The 16,952-nt window shown below is 56.1% G+C and overlaps 1 protein-coding gene across 3 annotated transcripts; it reads left to right on the top strand.

Moving 5' to 3' along the window:
• Positions 1–144: 144 nt before the first annotated feature.
• On the top strand, positions 145–12,975 carry MMAB (metabolism of cobalamin associated B). Of its 3 annotated transcripts, XM_025933453.2 has the most exons (9): positions 181–356; positions 1,503–1,564; positions 4,424–4,517; positions 6,367–6,424; positions 8,585–8,657; positions 8,886–8,983; positions 9,344–9,408; positions 11,172–11,231; positions 12,629–12,975. In XM_025933453.2, the coding sequence occupies exons 1-9, from the start codon at positions 241–243 to the stop codon at positions 12,726–12,728; spliced, it is 726 nt and encodes a 241-aa protein (XP_025789238.1). In that variant the 5' UTR covers positions 181–240; the 3' UTR covers positions 12,729–12,975. The 3 variants fall into 3 exon arrangements, with proteins under 3 accessions (XP_086538054.1, XP_086538055.1, XP_025789238.1); XM_086681928.1 differs by lacking the exon at positions 1,503–1,564 and having other exon boundaries at positions 145–356; XM_086681929.1 differs by lacking the exon at positions 1,503–1,564 and having other exon boundaries at positions 145–356; positions 8,585–8,694.
• The last annotated feature ends 3,977 nt before the right edge of the window (positions 12,976–16,952 follow it).

Raw genomic sequence — 16,952 nt, 5'->3', positions numbered from 1 at the left:
CTGGGCGTTCCTTTACCGATTGGCTTGAAGATTGGCCAATAGGTGTCGCAACCAAGCTGTCCGGCAGCCCCCTCCGCGAACCAATGGGAAGCAAGCCCCTGGGAGTGTCCCGCCCTGGGCCGAGAGCCAAGAGCCAATGGAAAATGGGGGCTGAACGGTGATGCGGCCGGAGGTAGGTGGAGTCGCCCGCGACCTGGACGGGAGCCTGGCGGGGTCAGCCCCTGACGAGCTGCTTGGCGCATGGCTGTGTGGGGACTGGGAGCCCGCCTTGGCCTGCGCGGGGGCCTCGGCGCCGGCGGGCTGCTGTGTCCCCGTTTCCAGAGCCGCGGCCCCCAGGGCGTGGAAGACGGGGACGGGTGAGTGCCTGGCTGGGGAGGGTAACTCGGACACCTGCCGTGAATTGTGGTGTCGTCGCCATGGTGACGTCACACCGCAGTGAGGTCGCCGCAGCAACAGCCAGGTGACACGTCTTAATCCTGACGTCACCGTGGCCACGTGAGCACCGTGGCAGCCAGAGACCCAAGATTTCTTTGCACAAGTCCGAACGAAGCCCGGCTGTCGTGCGTCGGGGCAGGGCACGTCCCTGGCCCGCCACGAGGGCCGTCTTGCCCCGCCTCACCGTCGGGTGGGCCTCAATTCAGATTTTGACCTATTTCCTAAGACACAGAAATACACCAACACGATCTGAAGGTGGCCGTCCTCACCGACCTTGAAACTTGCTCCCCTTCCCAGACCTCCGAACCCGCGTAGTCCCATGAATTTATCATGGATCGATATACTCTCCTAGATCCAGTAATTGAACGTTTGGATCACCTCGTGATGCCACATGTTCGTGTCAAAGCCTGCATTAAAGGTGTTATGTTGCTATTTGAAAATGCCAGAATTAGAACGCTGTTTTGCCAGGTCTTCATTCCTGAGTATATGTGAAGCTTCATAGAAGGGAAATGGCCCAGATTACTTTCTCCAAGCAGCCCTGACTGGGTAGAGTAGAGGATAAGAGTTTGGGTGGGTCAAAGTAACGGTTTCTGTCGGGTAAAAGGTGACTGGGGTCTGGAGTAAGGTAGTCTTGGGCAGGAATCCCAGCCCTGTGTCTTCCTTCCTCAGGGACCTGGAGTCTCATCTTGTGAGCTCCAATTTCCTCAACAGTAAAAGGAAGGTCACCGGTAGTGCCTATGGGATAATTCCAGGAGATAATGCCAGTAATCCACTTAGCACAGTGCAGAGACTATGGAAAGTGATCAATAAACTCTTTCAGTGAATATTTATTGAGCATGTGCATTGAGCAGTGCACTACATGAGCTACTCTGCAGATAATGGATGTGGGCAGGACACAGAGCTTGCCCACAACGGACTGAATTGGGAAGAAGGGAGGAAAATGATGCCAACATGAGATCCAAACAGAGGAGGGGAAAGTGCTGCCTCTGAGGTTACTGGGCAAGATGTGACCCACTGAAGGAGGTGTCATGCCCACTCTCCACTTCTTGATGTCTGTGTCTCATTAGGCCACAGCCTTCCTTGAAGACACCCAAGATCCCCAAGATATACACCAAAACAGGAGACAAAGGTAGGCGGCAGATGAAACATGCAAAAAACTCCATCTGAGAGTTCTTCCAAATTGTTTGCATACGTTAAAAATTATGTAACAGGGGCACCTGGGTGGCTCAGTTGGTTAGGCATCCGACTTCGGCTCCGGTGATCTCACAGTTCATGAGTTCGAGCCCCATGTCAGCTCTGTGCTGACAACTCAGAGCCTGGAGCCTGCTTCAGATTCTGTATCTCCCTCTCTCTCGGCCTATCCCCTGCTTGTGTTCTCTCTCTCTCTCTCTCTCTCAAAAATAAACATTAAAAATAATGTAACAGGTCTCAATAAATATCATCAAATGTGATATGAAATGAAAGGTGCCTAAGATATATGAAGTGATAAAAGCAAATTGCGGAGCAATTCAAATAATTGAAATCTACTTGGATAAAAGTGTGTGTTATGCGTATATACATATATGTGTTCAGATATGCATAGAATATGCTGAAAGGTTACATCTTGAAGTACTACCTGGGAGAGAGATTGAGTTTAGGAGAGGGGAATGAACAGAAGGGCTTCCATTGTTTATGGCGCATACTTTTATTCTATTCTATGACTTTTTGTAATGAGCATATATTACTTTATGTAAACAATACCTGAAAATAATGTTGTACAGAAAAAAGTGAGATGTAGACTATATCAATGTGACATATTTTCTAAAGTTTACAACTGCAGGGGCGCCTGGCCGGCTCAGAAGTGCATGCGACTCTTGATCTTGGGGTCCTGAGTTCGAGCCCTATGTCGGGTGTAGAGATTTCTTAAGTATTTTATTTTTATTTATTTTTTTTAATGTTTATTTTTGAGAGAGACAGAGCATGAGTGGGGAGGGGCAGACACACACACACACACACACACACACACACACACACACACACACACACACAGAATCTGAAGCAGGCTCCAGGCTCTGAGCAGTAGGCACAGAGCCCCACACGGGGCTCGAACTCACGAGCCGTGAGATCATGCCCTGAGCTGAAGTCAGACACTTAACCGACTGAGCCACCCAGGTGCCCCTACTTAAATATTTTAATTAAAAAAATTGCAGGTTGGGGCGCCTGGGTGGCTCAGTCGGTTAAGCATCCCACTCTTGGTTTGGACTCAGGTCATGATCTCATGGCTTTGTGGGATCAAGCCCTGCATTGGGCTGTGTGCTGGCAGTGGGAGCCTGCTTGGGATTCTCTCTCCCCCTCTCTCTGCCCCTCCCCCACTCGCACTGTCTCTGTTTCTCTCAAAGTAAACAAATAAACTTGAAAAAAACTGTGCAGGTGGGGCGCCTGGGTGGCTCAGTCGGTTGAGCGTCCGACTTCGGCTCAGGTCATGATCTCACAGATTGTGAGTTTGAGCCCTGCGTCGGGCTCTGTGCCGACAGCTCAGAGCCTGGAGCCTGCTTCGGATTCTGGGTCTCTCTCTCTCTCTCTCTCTATCCCTCCTCCGTTCATGCTATGTCTCTGTCTCAAAAATAAATAAACAGCAAAAAAAATTTTTTTTTTTTAAACTGTGCAGGTCACTAGTTTACATATATTTTGGGGAGTATGTACTTAGGTCGTAAAAGTATAAAAGATATGCATACAATATACTTAATGCCACTGAACCATACTCTTAGAAATGATTCAAATGCTAAGTTTTATGTTATGTGTCTACTACCACAGTAAATAAAGGGAAGGAGAACGTGCACAGGCATGCCCTCCAGCCGAGACCCCCGGGGACAGTCTAGTCAAGTTGGGTCACTTAGCTCATTACATGGCACACGGTGGGCTCAGTGAGAAGATACTGGAAAGGACCCATTATAGGACTGGGCTTATGCCAGGTGATCTGGAGCAAATTCCAGGAAGTGGGGTGTTGCTCTGGATTGGATGCTGTCAGGAAGCAGGGCTAATTCTCTAGTTGGGTATCTCAATCATTTTTTATCTAGAAGGTGGGTGTGACAAAGAGAGGCCAAAGCCGTCATTGATAAAGAAGCAGCAGTCCCTCGCATTAGCCAGAGACTGGGGATGTTTGGTCATTTTTACAGGTTGGACAGTGTTCTGTGCTCAGACATGATTATGGGGGGTCTTGTTTGGGGATTGCTGTGTCACAGTCAGAGTGGGCCACCAGACAGTGTTCCATAGAGGTGTTTGAGTCCCAATGGAACACCACAGCCTGGCTGTGAGCGCCAGGCTGGCTCCTGGCTGTCGGGAGCAGATTTGTTCTATCTCCGTGGTTAAGGGAACATGGTGGGAAATCGTGACCTAGGCAGAGATCCACAGAGGACTTCGATTTTATGTGAAATATAATTATAATATGTACCTATATGTCTTATTTCTTTTTTTAAACAACGTTTATTTATTGAGAGAGAGAGAGAGCCGTCCCACACAAGTGGGGTAGGGGCAGAGAGAGAGGGAGAGAAAGAATCCCAAGGAGGTGGCACACAGACAGCATGGAGCCCAACACGGGGCTCAGTCTCACAAACCGTGACATCATGACCTGAACTGAAATCAAGAGTCAGATGCTTAACCGACCGAGCCACCCAGGTGCCCCTTCATATGTCTTATTTCTTTAGCAGAATGATTAGTACATGATTTTTAGGCATAAAATAAAAGCATGTTAGGAAAGAAGTTACCCTTAGGAGTAGCAATGAAAGGGAGTACCTGGGGGCTTCAGGGGTGCTGATCATTCTCTATTTGTTGATCTGGGTCCTGATCACAGAGGTGTATTCAGGTAGGAGCAATTGATCAACTTATATACTTAGGATTAGAGCACTTTTCTGTGTATATGTTATCCTTCAGGTGGAAAGTTTTTTTAAAAAAAGAGCATGTCAGGAAAAATAAAAAATCTTAATTTGGGTGGCTAAACATTTTTTCATAGGGTTTTCTAGCACCTTCACTGGAGAGAGGAGACCGAAAGATGACCAGGTGTTTGAAGCCGTGGGAACTACAGATGAATTAAGCTCAGCCATTGGGTAAGGCAGACGGGGTTGGCCTTGAGGCGGGGTTTGAATCGGCACCAGTAACGTAGTTCACGGGAAGCTCTCGAGAGCAGCGCTGGCTGGCCCCGGGGGGCGGCCAACCCTTGGTGAACCTGCCTCGGCCTGGCACGAGGCCTCCACGAGGCTGCCGGGGGCTGCAGGCGCCTTTCCCTTCCGGCCCTGCCTGCTCCTGGCTGGCATCTGTCCCACGCCATGTGGAGCTGCCATGCCCCTCCTTCCCTGGTTCCCCCACTCTTCAGGCGAGTACGGGTGTGCGGCTCCCACTTCCCGGTGATGGGCCCGACTAGGTGAGGTGTTCAGGATGGATAATGGCAGGCGCAGGTGGTCTGCCAGCGGAGCAGAGAACGCAGACCCCTCGGTGCCTGTGGGAAGGCGGGGGGTTGGGGGGAGGAGGTGGAAGAGGCAGACACAAGGTGAAATGGGCAGGGGGGAAGGACGGGGAGTTCTGGCATCAGCTGTTTAGGATTAGCAAATCAGCAAGCCATCATCCCTCAGTCCGGGGCGGGGGGCAGGAGACTGGGGACGCCTCGATTGTGAATTGTCGGAGAGCAAGCCTCTCCATGTGCCACGCAGAGAGCCTCAGCCCACGTGCCTCATGTAGCCCACAGTCTTGGGGGTGCTGGGGGAGCAGACAGTAGAGGGGCACCCTCCAGGTGGCGGGAGCCTGAAGGAGCAGCACCGAGGAGGGTCTACAGCTGGCTGCATCGTGGGGATGTCTTCCCTGAGGATATTCCCGGGCACCTGCCTGACGCCAGGCCGGAGGATGTCGCTTTGCGGAGGGCAGATGTGTCCGGCCCACAGAGTTGTTCCTTGCAGTCCAAAGCGGGAGACCCACGCTAGATGACAAATTAACACGTTTGTCTGTTTAGTTCTGACTATAAGGCAGGCTAAGACGATACACTGGTTGTGCCCAGAAGGCAACCTCTGTTGCGTGGTGACGCTTCACCCCAGTCCCCTCCTCTGTCTTCCAGGCGGGTCCAGCCAATGGAAGGCACCAGCAGGAGATGGAACATTGGTAGAGAGAGGAGCGGGAACACTTTTGCCCCCATTCCGCAGTGACTCTCGCCCAGCCAGCTGCATGGCTCCTGGCGGTGGCCCCACCGAGAATCCAGCTCTCCTGGGTCTGGAGCACCTTTGACCCTCCCTCGCCCCTTAAGGCCCCTGCTTGTGCTAATTTTTGCCACCCACTGTCATTCCATAACTTTTCTCACACCCTGTTAATAGTCCCCTGGCCAGCCTTTCCTCCAGGAACCCTGCGAATGCACTGCCGACTCTTCCCTGCCAGGCCCCTGACTGGTAAAGAGAGTGGCAGAGTTTGGAGGGAGGCTGGAGCTGGGGTCCTGACCTGCGTCTGGGGCGCTTGGCTTTCCCCGTCCCACCTGCCTTACCAGGAACTCCTACTCAGCCTTCAAAGTCCCACTTCCAGCACTGCTTCCTCCAGGAAGCCCTCCCTGAACTCCAGCCAAGGCCAAGGTTTCCAGGACCCTGGCCCTTTCCTCCAGAGAGCTGACCTCAGTTTGCAACTTCACGTTCAGTCGTGTGATACCCGATTCACGCCTCGGCCTCCTGCCGAACAGAGCCTATGTCCCTTGTACTCATGCTGAATTGCCTGGACCTGGCCAGAGTAGGCACTGAGAAAGGAAGTGTTGACTGGATGAGTAATGAGTATAAGAAAAGGCATTTTGAGCAACAAACACCCCTAACCAAATGAAAGGTTATGATGTTCTCACTGTCAGCAAGAAAAATAACCCTGTGGTGTCAGAGCTGAATTAGGGCCCACAGACATGATGTGAGACGCAGATTCTTTTCTTTTTCCTCACAGGTTTGCTTTGGAATTAGTCGCAGAAAAAGGCCACCCGTTTGCTGAAGAGCTGCAGAAAGTGAGTAGCAGTGTCTCATCCCAAGTTGGGATTTGTATCCCTGTGGCCTGATGGCCATAACTGGATTTGCCATCTGACCGTCACTTCCTCTCTGGGTCACCTGGGGCTACTCACTGTTTCTCTGGGATCCTCTGTTTCTTCACCTGCAAAACGGGGACACAGAGATCATCCTCCCTCCCAGGCGAGTGGTGAGAACAGCACCAAGGGTGGGGGAAACGTAAAGTGCAGTGGACTTGACCCAGCGTGCTTCTGCCCTTCAGGGGATGCACGGCAATGTCTGGTATTACTCTTGGTGGTTACAGGTGGGCGGGGGGGGGGGGGGGGGGAGGGGTGGCTCCTGACATCTAGTTGGTAGAGGCCAGGGATGCACATGCTAAATGTCCTACAACGCCCAGGGCCTTCCCTGCCACAGAGAATGCCCCTTGCCTGATTGTCAGCAACCCCGAGGCTGAGAAACCTGGGAAAACCAGCTTCAGGAAGCCCTAGGCCAGGGGACCTTATGGCCTTTAGTATTAGTGTTCTCCTTAGGAAGCATGGAGACTGTGACCCACAGACAGGACTTTAACAGTGGAGACAGGGACATCCCCTCGGATGCATAGGACGGGTCCAAGGTTTCAGTCTACACATTGACCTGAGACTGTAGAAGCTGCTTCCTGGACACTCAGCCTGCTTCAGTCCTCCAGGCCAGGCTGGGGCCCGCTTAGCCTCCTGGGAGCAGGCGGAGGGCAGTGAGGGGGCCACAGAAGGATGGGAGGGCCTTAAGTGACGGAACTCTCTGTGAATGAGGCCCTCCTATGCCAGCGTGGTTTTCAGCCTCCCAGTGAAGAAGTTCTCACCTCAGCAGGCATCATTTCCGCATGCTGTGCTCATCTCTGCAGGGTTTCCAGAGGGAAAAGGCTGAGGCGGGGGTGGGGGGGCGGGGGCAGTGACGTGATGAGTCCACCTATGCTTTAGGCCCCTGTCCTTTGGGTCCCAGCTCCAACGTCACGTCCCCTAGGGCCTGGTGCGGCCACCCGGCCTCCAGCCTGGTGAGGCGCCTCCAGCTTTCCACAACCCCCTAACGGCAGGTGCCACAAAGAGTGTCACACGGTCTGATCCGTCTGTCTCCTCACTGGCCTGGGCACCCCGAGGGTGCAGACTGTGACCTTCTCACCCGGGAGCCCCACCAGGTCCCCGCTCGCTGGGCCCGTGCACCGCTCTCCTCAGAAGCCTGTGACCTGCAGGTTAACGGGCACGTTATTGGGGCAAAACAAACTCCTAAAGGAAAGGGCCGCCTGCCCAAGGTGCCGGGTCTGGGAATCAGCGGAGTTGGGATCTGATTCCCAAGCTGGCTCCCGCCCCCTCCAGTGCTGGGGTGAGTGCTGCAGCTGGCCGTCCAGGGGGGCACTACCGTTACCCCGCCTCCCGCTCGAAGCCCGCGAGACACCAGGCAGCCAAGGTCCCCACCCAGGTTCTGCCGGTCGGCGGCCCAAGGAGGATCCCAGCTTACTACTGGGTGGGCGGCCTCTGCTGCCTCCCTCTGTGCCCTGCTCCCGACACGCTGTCACAGTCGCCACCTCAGCAGAGGTCGCAGACCACCACCCACCTCACGGCGTCCCACCCAGCTTGAGCGGACTCTGGCCGGCCACAAAGGAGGCGGCATTCGTGGGGCTCACTGGCACGGGCGCCCGTGGGTCGTTTGTCACGCAGGGGTCGACCATGTTCTCGTACATACTTGTCCTTTATGGCTTAGTTTTAAAGCACTGTCACGTTTGGTGTCTTGGCCCGGCTGTCACAGGTCAGACAACCAAAGCCGTCAGTGGAGAGGAAAGGGAAAGACTTCCCGGGGCCCAGGCCTGACGGAGACGAGAGTGGGGTGAGAAGCTACCTCTTGACTGTCACTGGGCACCTGACGCTCATCGTCTGTGTGACTCGCATCCCCAAGGGACCCAGGGTCCCCGCTCAACAGAGCTGGTGTCCAAGGCAGACGTGCCAAAGGTTCAGACGGAGTTTGCTGATTCGCCTTTAAATGCCAGCTGATTAAAGATCCGGCCAGTCCCCAGCAGGGCAGCCCCTGCTTGCCTCCTGGTGTCACAGGGCACCCCTGCACGTGGAACCACGTGAGCCCTGCCCGGCCCGCCAGGAATGGGTCTTCACTGTCACCCCCCGTTGCTTCCCCAGATCCAGTGCTCGCTGCAGGACGTCGGCTCTGCCCTGGCGACCCCGCGCTCCTCGGCCAGGGAGGCTCACTTAAGTAATCTTCTCTCCCAACCTGCCGCGCGTGCTCAGAGGTGGGACCCTGTCCGGGGCGTCCCCTGGCACCCCCGTCAGCCTGGTCCGTAGACCCCGAGAAGGAAGGCCCTCCCAAGCCGGCGGAAGTGGTTTGCAGAGCCCCCCGGGGTGGAAGGGACATGGGGGCGGTTTCCTTGGTCTGGGGGCGACGGGCCCCATGGCCGTGTCCTCCTGCTTCTTGGCTCCTCAGGATGTGCCGCATTCGAGGCGGGGCCCATCCTGGAGCTGGAGCAGTGGATCGACAGATACTCCAGCCAGCTCCCCCCTCTCACGGCGTTTATCCTGCCGGTAGGTGCCAGGCGGTGTCAACCTGGGGGTGGCCGCAGGCCAAGTGTGTTCACAGAAACACACAGGTGTGGAGTAAGCCCCCTCTTTAATTTTTGCCTGACGGAAGCTGGCCGCCGGCCTCCCAAGTCCCCTCCGGACCCTCCCCAGCCCTGCCCACTTTGGAGGGGGCTTCCCAGTGGACGCGCCCCTCTGCAGGGCCCCGGAAGCAGAACACTGCTGGCTGGGGGCGGGGGCGGGGTCCTATGTATCTGTCAGTACGTCTGTCCAGGGGCCTCCCTGTCTGCAGTGGGCACACCCACTCCCCCCACCCCCTTCCCCCCCCCACCCCCACTCCAGCCAGCGCCCGCTCTCTCCTTTCAGTCGGGAGGCAAGAGCAGCTCCGCGTTGCACTTCTGTCGGGCCGTGTGCCGCCGAGCAGAGAGACGGTAAGGGGGCCAAGGGAGAGGGCGGGGGCCTGGCCAGAGCAGCAGGCAAGCCTAGGAGGGCAGGCTCCGTACCATCCAGCCACCCATCGGCAGACCTTCACCTGCCACCTTCACCGTTCCAGGTGGACGCCAGCCAGCCCGGGTCTCTGTCCTCAGAGCCCTGTGTAGCCGAGGGGAGACAGTGACCCGCGAGCGGACAAATGACAGATGATGTAACCACATCACGCTCAGCTTACGGAGAAGCAAGAGGTTATAGGCGGACAGGGTAGGAGGAGTCCCTGATGGGGTTAGCTGGTTATTTATAATTCTGACACTCACATGCTATGAAAGTCAAAAGGATATTCGGGGAGAGGCCTCCCTGCCCTGTGCCCCGGCTCCTCATCCCTGGGGGGTAATGTAAGTGGGGTAGTTGGAGCTGGGCACAAATGAGTGGCGAGCCCCGCACCGTGGTCAGGGCTGTGAGGGACGTGGAGTGGACACAGGGAGGGTCTCTCCCAGTCACACTGAGTGAGCCAGGGGTTGAAGGATTGGGGGGCGGGGAGGAACAGCGTCCAGTGCGAGGGGACAGCAGGGGCAGAGGTGGCAGCCCGCACTGAACGGACACAAAGGAGACCCGAGTGTCTGGGTCCAAAGGGAGAGGGCGGGGGGCACAACAAGACCAGAGACCGGGCAGGGCCTTGGAGGCACAGAGAGGTCTACCTCTATCCCGAGAGCAATAGGAAACCGTTGGTAGGCTTTAGGCCATGCGGTGACACGAAGGGACCCTGCTGGCTGCTGGGTAAAGAAGGGCCCAGAGGGACCCACGGGGCTGGCGGCGGGGGCAGATGGAAGCTCTCAACAGACCAGCCACCCGCTGCCCCAACACCTCCGAGTCAGGAAGAGGAAGGACCCCTAAAAGCTACTGACAGCCTTTCAGAGAAACTTCAGAAGAGTTCCCTGCAAAACCTCCATTTACACCACTCGTAACACCAGCTCACCCAGCTTCCTGGACAAATGGAAGTGAAGCCCTACACTGATGAATGGGCAGGGCCGTGCTGGGCATTTGCTCACCGTCACCTCATTGATGCCTCAGGATAACCTTGGCAGAGGGGTGATGGTAGCCCCCCGTGTACAGGAGTTGGGAGACTGGAGCTCAGAGAGGCAACCTCGTGGCCAGGCTGGTCACCTGAGCGGTCCACGGCAGAGTCCAGATTTGAGCCCGGGTCGGTCTGCTTCCAAACCCGAGCTCTGTCCACAGCCCCACATCACAAAGGTCCCATCCCTCATGAGAGGCTCGTGGGCCCAAGTGGTTCCCAAAGGGGTCCCACGTAACAGAGCTTCAGTTTCAAAAGAAAAAATTCATCGTTTGTAGAAAACCATCCGTGTCGGCAATGCCCACGGTACCAAAACAATTGGAGAGACGCAAAGGCCCGGCAGGGGGCCTCGTCCAGCAGAGGATGCACCAGGCAGGGTGGTGGGGACATGCATGTGGGATGATGAAACCCCTTGGGCAGGGGACACAAAGCCAGAGCCTCGGTTTCCGGGAGAGCATCTCTCAGCAAGGGTTATGTGGCGGAGGTGACCTGTGTCAAGGGCCCGGCAAGGGCCTGCCCCGTCACCAGTGCTCAGCAGACAGCAGTCTGGAGGGATGTCTGCGCCCAGGCCGGCAAGGGCACCGGGTCAAGCCGCTGTAGGCTCTGAGGTGCCGGTGTGGGACGCAGCCCTGGGTCCCCCAGAGTGTCGACCCCGTAATGTATGCGACGTGGCGTTTTCTCCTCTTCCAGGGTGGTGCCTCTTGTCCAGATGGGTGAGACAGACGCTAATGTGGCCAAGTTTTTAAACAGGTACTCTGATGGAATTTGGAGAGTCCCACTCAGTAAAACTAGGCACGTTGTGGGAAGCAACGATAAGAGAAGGGGGCCCACACGTTCATATCCGCTGAGGGTTGGCGACATGCCAGGCGCTGCGTCGGGCACAGGGATGCAGCTGAGAATGAGGCAGGTACCGTCCCTGTCCCTGGTGAGGTGAAGGTGTCATCGGGAGAGGCTGTTGTGAAAACCAGGAGCACACAACATAAGAACAAAGGGACAGTGCCGTAGGAAGGGGCCCGCTTTCGGGTTGAGTGTCCAGGGAGCTCAGGCAGGGGTCAGACCCACTGTCAGCCCCTCCCCACAAGACTCCAGGGCTGTATGAACTGAGAAGAGACAGCCGGGCAAAGCCAGCTCAGGGCCGTCAGGGCCCAGGGCCCCGACACAGGAACCAGTGAGCCAGGCTGGCCCCAGGAGGTCTCATCTGGGTTCCGTTCCAGCCTTGCCTCATGCAGTTCCACTGTGGGCAAGGTCAGGGCCCAGGGGCAGACTGAGAACCAGGGGGCCCCTGGGAGCTGTCCTGGATTTCCAGAAAGCGACCTCACAGCCGGGGTCTCGCCCCTCACTGAGGTCACTCCTCCCCCTGGGATGTGACCTGATCAGCTCCTTTCTTCCTGGGAGGTGGCTGGGCCTGAAGGGAGAGAGGAAGGTTCCATTCATCGGCACAGTAGTGACCTTTGGGGAGCCTTGTCCTCCCGTAGTGTTGTGTGGGCCAAGCCAGTTCATTTCCTCAGCAAGGAGGATAGCACTAGGCAGACTGGAAACAAGCATGTCACTACCTTCCAGGAATGGGAGACACCCAGAGCAGAATCTCTTCCACTGCCCCCAAACCCTGCCCCCAGAGAGACGGCCAGGCATCAGAAGGAGGGGGGCTTGATCTCAGTGGGGGCGTGGTCAGGGAAGGTTCCAGCAGGACCTGGCATGGAGCTGGCCACAGAGGGTAAGATTGGGGCCTGGAGAGGTGGAAGAGGGTGGTGGGCAGCGCTCGGCATGAAAACAAGGAAAAGCGGGGGACGGTTGAAAGGTGGGCGGCTTCGTGAACTCACTGCAGGCTCCTTAAGGGCAGGCTGGGTGTCTCAGTCCTGGTCACGGAAGGTACACAAACCAGTCTAGGGAGTGGCCCAAAGCCACCAGTCCTCTGAGGTCCGGTGGGGGTAGCGGCCTCATCTGGCAGGAACTGCCCCAGCCCCGGCGCCAGAGTCACAGAAGCTGGCCTGGAGTGTCATCCATCAAAGCCCAAGTTGGCCGAGCACCCGCTGTCCCGCCCAATGCTCCTGGGGTGTGTGATTTATATTTCCTCCTTGAAGGCTAATATGGGAAGGACCCAGTTAGCATTGATCTCTCATTTCAGATCATTCTCTCTGTCCCTCCAGACTCAGCGACTATCTCTTCACATTAGCCAGATACGCAGCCATGAAAGAGGGGAATCAGGAAAAAATATACAAGAAAAATGACCCGTCGGACCGAGCCTGAGGCACCTGGAAATAATGCAAAGGGGGAGATCTGTAGAGCCCTCCGAGGTGAAGAGTTTGTCCTTCCTGTCCTGATTCTTGAAGATCTCGCCCAGGGGGACTGGAGGAGACCCCTGTCCTCCCCGCTAGGCTCTCCTGGGTCTTAGAGGAGGTGGTAATGAATGAATTCAGTATGGGGGAAAATAAGGCAAAGTGATCCCAGCAGTGAAAAGCCACATAGAAAAAAATTAAAAGTGGGAAAAGCTTAAGCCGTGTGTGTGTGTGTGTGTGTGTGTGTGTGTGTGTGTGTGTGCGCGCGCGCGCGCGCGCGCGTGCGTGCGCACGTGGTGAGAGAGCCCTTCCCCTGCCGGCTCAGGTGGCATAAAGATTTGGAACGATACCAGAGACCCTGGGAAATGTAATTGGGATTTAGCTGGGCCAGAGGGGCTGTTAATGTCATGTTTATAAAGGGGAAGGCAGGCAGGATTTGGAAGTTCGGTCACCTCCGAGCCACCATCCCCACCTACGTGTGGGGGCAGGGCAGCTGCACACTGACAGGTGAGGCCTCACGACTTGCTTCGGACTCAGGGATGAGGGACCAGGGTCCGGGGACGAGGGACCGAGGAACGGCACGGCTTGGAGAAGGACTTCTTTCTCTGCAGGTTTATGCCTCTGAGATCCATGCCATGGCTGTATTTTATCTCTCTTGTCACCGCCTCCCCCTCCCACTGCGAGACGACACTGCCAGTGCCAGCTGTGTCCTTGGGAAGGGGATATTTATGCAGGGCGAGGAGGCGGCCCTGAGAACGTGAAGATCGCGCGCTGCTAATTGCGGGAAATGATTCCGGAAGGGCAGGCTCTCGCTAACTGTCAGGGCCAAGATGCCTGGTGAACTCGGCTCAGCAATCATTCACTTGCGGAACCCCTGCTTCACATCGGGCACCGGCTCGTTTCAGGCAGGCTGGTCACTCTGCTGTCCTCCTTGCCAGCAAGTCAGCGAACGTTAAAATGATCGGTCACACGTATAATTTTGCTCTCATTTCTTACGACTCTGCCTGCACATTTTGCAGGAACGGGTACATTTCATCCCGCTGGATCCTTGGCCTCCCGGCAGGCTGCAACAACCCTCTTAAGCCTGGGCGGGGAGGTGACTGAGGTGCCGGGGAGTGTGGGCGAAGGTGAAATCCCTCCCGGAAGAGGCCGTGTCCGAGGCCTGCCCCGCTCCGCCCACCCAGTGGTTAGCGCCAGGTCTGCTCCCCAGCGGGTGCTGAGCACTGTGCACAGAGCTGGAAACACTGAAAGCACCAGCATTTCAGGAGAGGCTCACGTGGCTAACTGCCCTGCAAGCACTCGGGCCGGGCCAGGGAGGAGCTGGCCCCAAGGGCTTGCGGTGAACCACTCGTACCCCCGCTTCTGCCCCCTCCTCACAGTCTTCCTGGAAGGGGCAGGTCACATGTACCAAAACGCTCCCAGCCATGGTCAGACACCCTGGAAAAGGACAGGAGAAGCCCTTTGAGGAAATACAGCATAAAATGATGCTTTGAAACAAAGCAGCTTGCCTCTTGCCAAATCCTGTCCCCGCCAGCCCTTGCCGGGAGAGGCTGTTGCACGCCTGGAGTTAACCCCCGGTTCCCAGGCCCTGCCTCCGCCTCCTGTCTTTGGCCGGCACGCATTCCCCGAGAAACGGCCCAGGCGCAGGGCAGACTTGGCATCTCGGGGGCTGCCTCCCGTGTTGCCAACCTGAGAAAAACAGAGCGAGCCTGCTCTGGGGACCCAGAGGACTGATCAGTTTAAACGTTTGCTGTCCTGCAGTGCCTCACAAAGCCACACTGGAGCCAGAAGCAAAAGGAGAAATGCGCACCCCTGCGTGCTCCCGGCAAAATATCCTCCTGTGTCTCAAACCCAGGGGGAAAGTTCATGAAAAGCTCCACCATCCAGACACACGACTAAGTAGGAAGCCCGCGTTGCCTGATCTGTTTTGCACGCTGCTGTCGGCGCTCACAAACCATCGCCCCCACTCCGCGCAGTTGTGCAGGGGTCGGGAAAGAAACAGCAGGCCGCTTTTACTTAAAACTGTGATGTCTTGGGGCGCCTGCCTGGCTCGGTCAGTGGAGCAGGCGACTCTTGATCTCGGGTCGTGAGTTCCAGCCCTGCGCTGGACACAGAGATTACTTAAAAAATGGTGATGGTTCCTCGATCATAGATCTTTTGCATCCTTTTAATCTTTTAAAATATCACATGAAACTTTTACCTCCCTTGATTCCTGGGGTTTGGGGCACTTCCATACATTGGCACCCATTAAAGTACCTCACCTGCCTACCCCTGGGCCAGACCCGGGGCCCGGGGCACATTTAATACTCCTGCCAGAGAGGAGCTGGGGGTTGACTGTGTGCCGGGCCCGGTCCAGGGGTACCACGGACCCTCTTGTTCAAACCTCACAGTAGCCCTGAAACAGGCACTCTGCAGGGGAAGAAACCGAGGCTCAGGGGAAGCATCTTGTCTCAGGGAGTCTGCAGCCAGGTGTGGGCTCAGGACAGGGGGCCTTGGGTCTCTCCCTCCACCGCCACTTGACAGTCGTTTTAATCACGACCTGGGCCGCTGAGAACAATGTCAGACGCTAATAGATTCTGCCGTCTCATTTCTCAACCCAGTTTCCCTTAACTGATCTCTCCTGGCTATTGTTAATGTGCATTTTTCACCGAGTAATTTTCTCCGCCCGAACTTGTAACACATCCCAATGACAAACGTCCCGGTTCCGAATCCCCCGTCAGCTGCAATGTCACCCTCGCCTCCTCCCGACACCTTCCTCCGACAGCCCATCCAGTTTTATGATCGCTCTGTCCCAGTTATCACTACTGAACCTTTAAGAATCCAGACGTACTTCAAGTTTAATTGAATAAAATTCCTTGTATAATAAATTCCGCGTGAATGCTACATAAATCAGTGCCTGGACGGATTTGTGGCCCGTCCCTCCCTCCCTTCGCCCAGGCCCAGGAGTCTTCCGGGCAATACTGGACCCAGGCTGGCCCAGTCGTTCTATCAAGGACTTACCTTTGCAGTCCTGATGGGGGTGCAGTTTCCTTCTCTGGGAGTCCCCCGTGGAAGACCGTGCTTGAGCCGGAGCAAAGGCAGGGGTGACAGGTCGGGGACGCCTGAGGCCTGAGGATGTCCCTCACATTCCTCTCCCACTCCACAGAATCAGACACTTGTGAAGGAGGGACCGTGCACACTCTTCCTAGAGACGCACGCACGTGTTCACCGCGCGCATACACCGTGGAAGTCCCGGGCAAGAATCCCCTAGAGTGACCAGCATAGCCCCCCTTTTCAGGAGCCGACCGGAGTCTCAGGCTGCCTGCTGCAAAGCCTCGCCTGGAGTCCGCAGAGCTCCAGCCTTGAAGCGCGAGAAGCAGCACTGGGGCTGGCCGGCGAGGCCGCCCTACGGCTTCTGATGTTTGAAACGCCGCGGAGGGCAGTGAGCGCAGCTTGGCATGGGCTCAAGACCAGCTCTGGAACTTTCTAGCTTCTTGCCTCTGGGCGGGCCACTCCATCCTTCTCAGCCTTGCTTCTTCGTCTGTGAAATGGGAAGGACAACAATGTCTGCCCCATAGGTAGGGGCCACCGGGATTGCTTAATGAGGCATCGTGTAAAAGGGCTCGGCACGCCCCGCAGCAAGCCAGCTGTTCTTACGGTTTGTCCTTATGGTTAAATTCGAATTCAGGCTCCAGCTGTGCCGCTTCCTGGTTGAGCCACCTTGAGTGAATTGCTCACTAACCTCGCTGAGCCTCAGTCTTCACCTTTTTGAAGTTTATTTATTTTGAGAGACAGAGATGGGGAGGGGCAGAGAGAGAGAATTCCAAGCAGGTGCCGTGCTGTCAGTACAGAGCCCGACACGGGCTTGGACCCACACGCCGGGAGATCATGACCTGAGCCAAAATCAAGAGTCAAACGCATAACCGACTTCACCTTTTTTTTTTTTTAATGTTTATTTTTGAGAGAGAGAGAGAGAGAGAGAGAGAGAGAGAGAGCGTGCACAAGTGGGGGAGGGGCACAGAGCAAGGGGAACAGAGGGCCCGAAGCAGGCTTAGCGCTGGCAGCAGAGACTGATGCGGGGCTTGAACTCGTGAACCACAAGATGGTGACCGGAGCCGAAGTCAGACACTTAACCGACTGAGCCACCCAGGCGGCGGCCCCTCAGTCTTCACCTTTTATGACTGGGGATGATTCAATTTCCGAGGGTTCGGGGAAT

Source organism: Puma concolor, chromosome D3, assembly GCF_028749965.1.
Source record: "Puma concolor isolate L17-30 chromosome D3, mPumCon1.1.hap2, whole genome shotgun sequence".
Classification (NCBI taxonomy): domain Eukaryota; kingdom Metazoa; phylum Chordata; class Mammalia; order Carnivora; family Felidae; genus Puma; species Puma concolor.
Note: the sequence above shows the minus strand (reverse complement) of the source record. Positions and strands in the feature narration are given on the sequence as shown.

What these genes read in the sequence shown, in the direction of transcription:
- MMAB (XM_086681928.1), top strand. Translation starts at nt 161, where the DNA reads ATGCGGCCGGAGGTAGGTGGAGTCGCCCGCGACCTGGACGGGAGCCTG. An exon ending in TTGCTGAAGAGCTGCAGAAA is followed by an intron (nt 6,425 to 8,584) that starts GTGAGTAGCAGT and finishes TTGCTTCCCCAG; the next exon opens with ATCCAGTGCTCGCTGCAGGA. An exon ending in TCACGGCGTTTATCCTGCCG is followed by an intron (nt 8,984 to 9,343) that starts GTAGGTGCCAGG and finishes CTCTCCTTTCAG; the next exon opens with TCGGGAGGCAAGAGCAGCTC.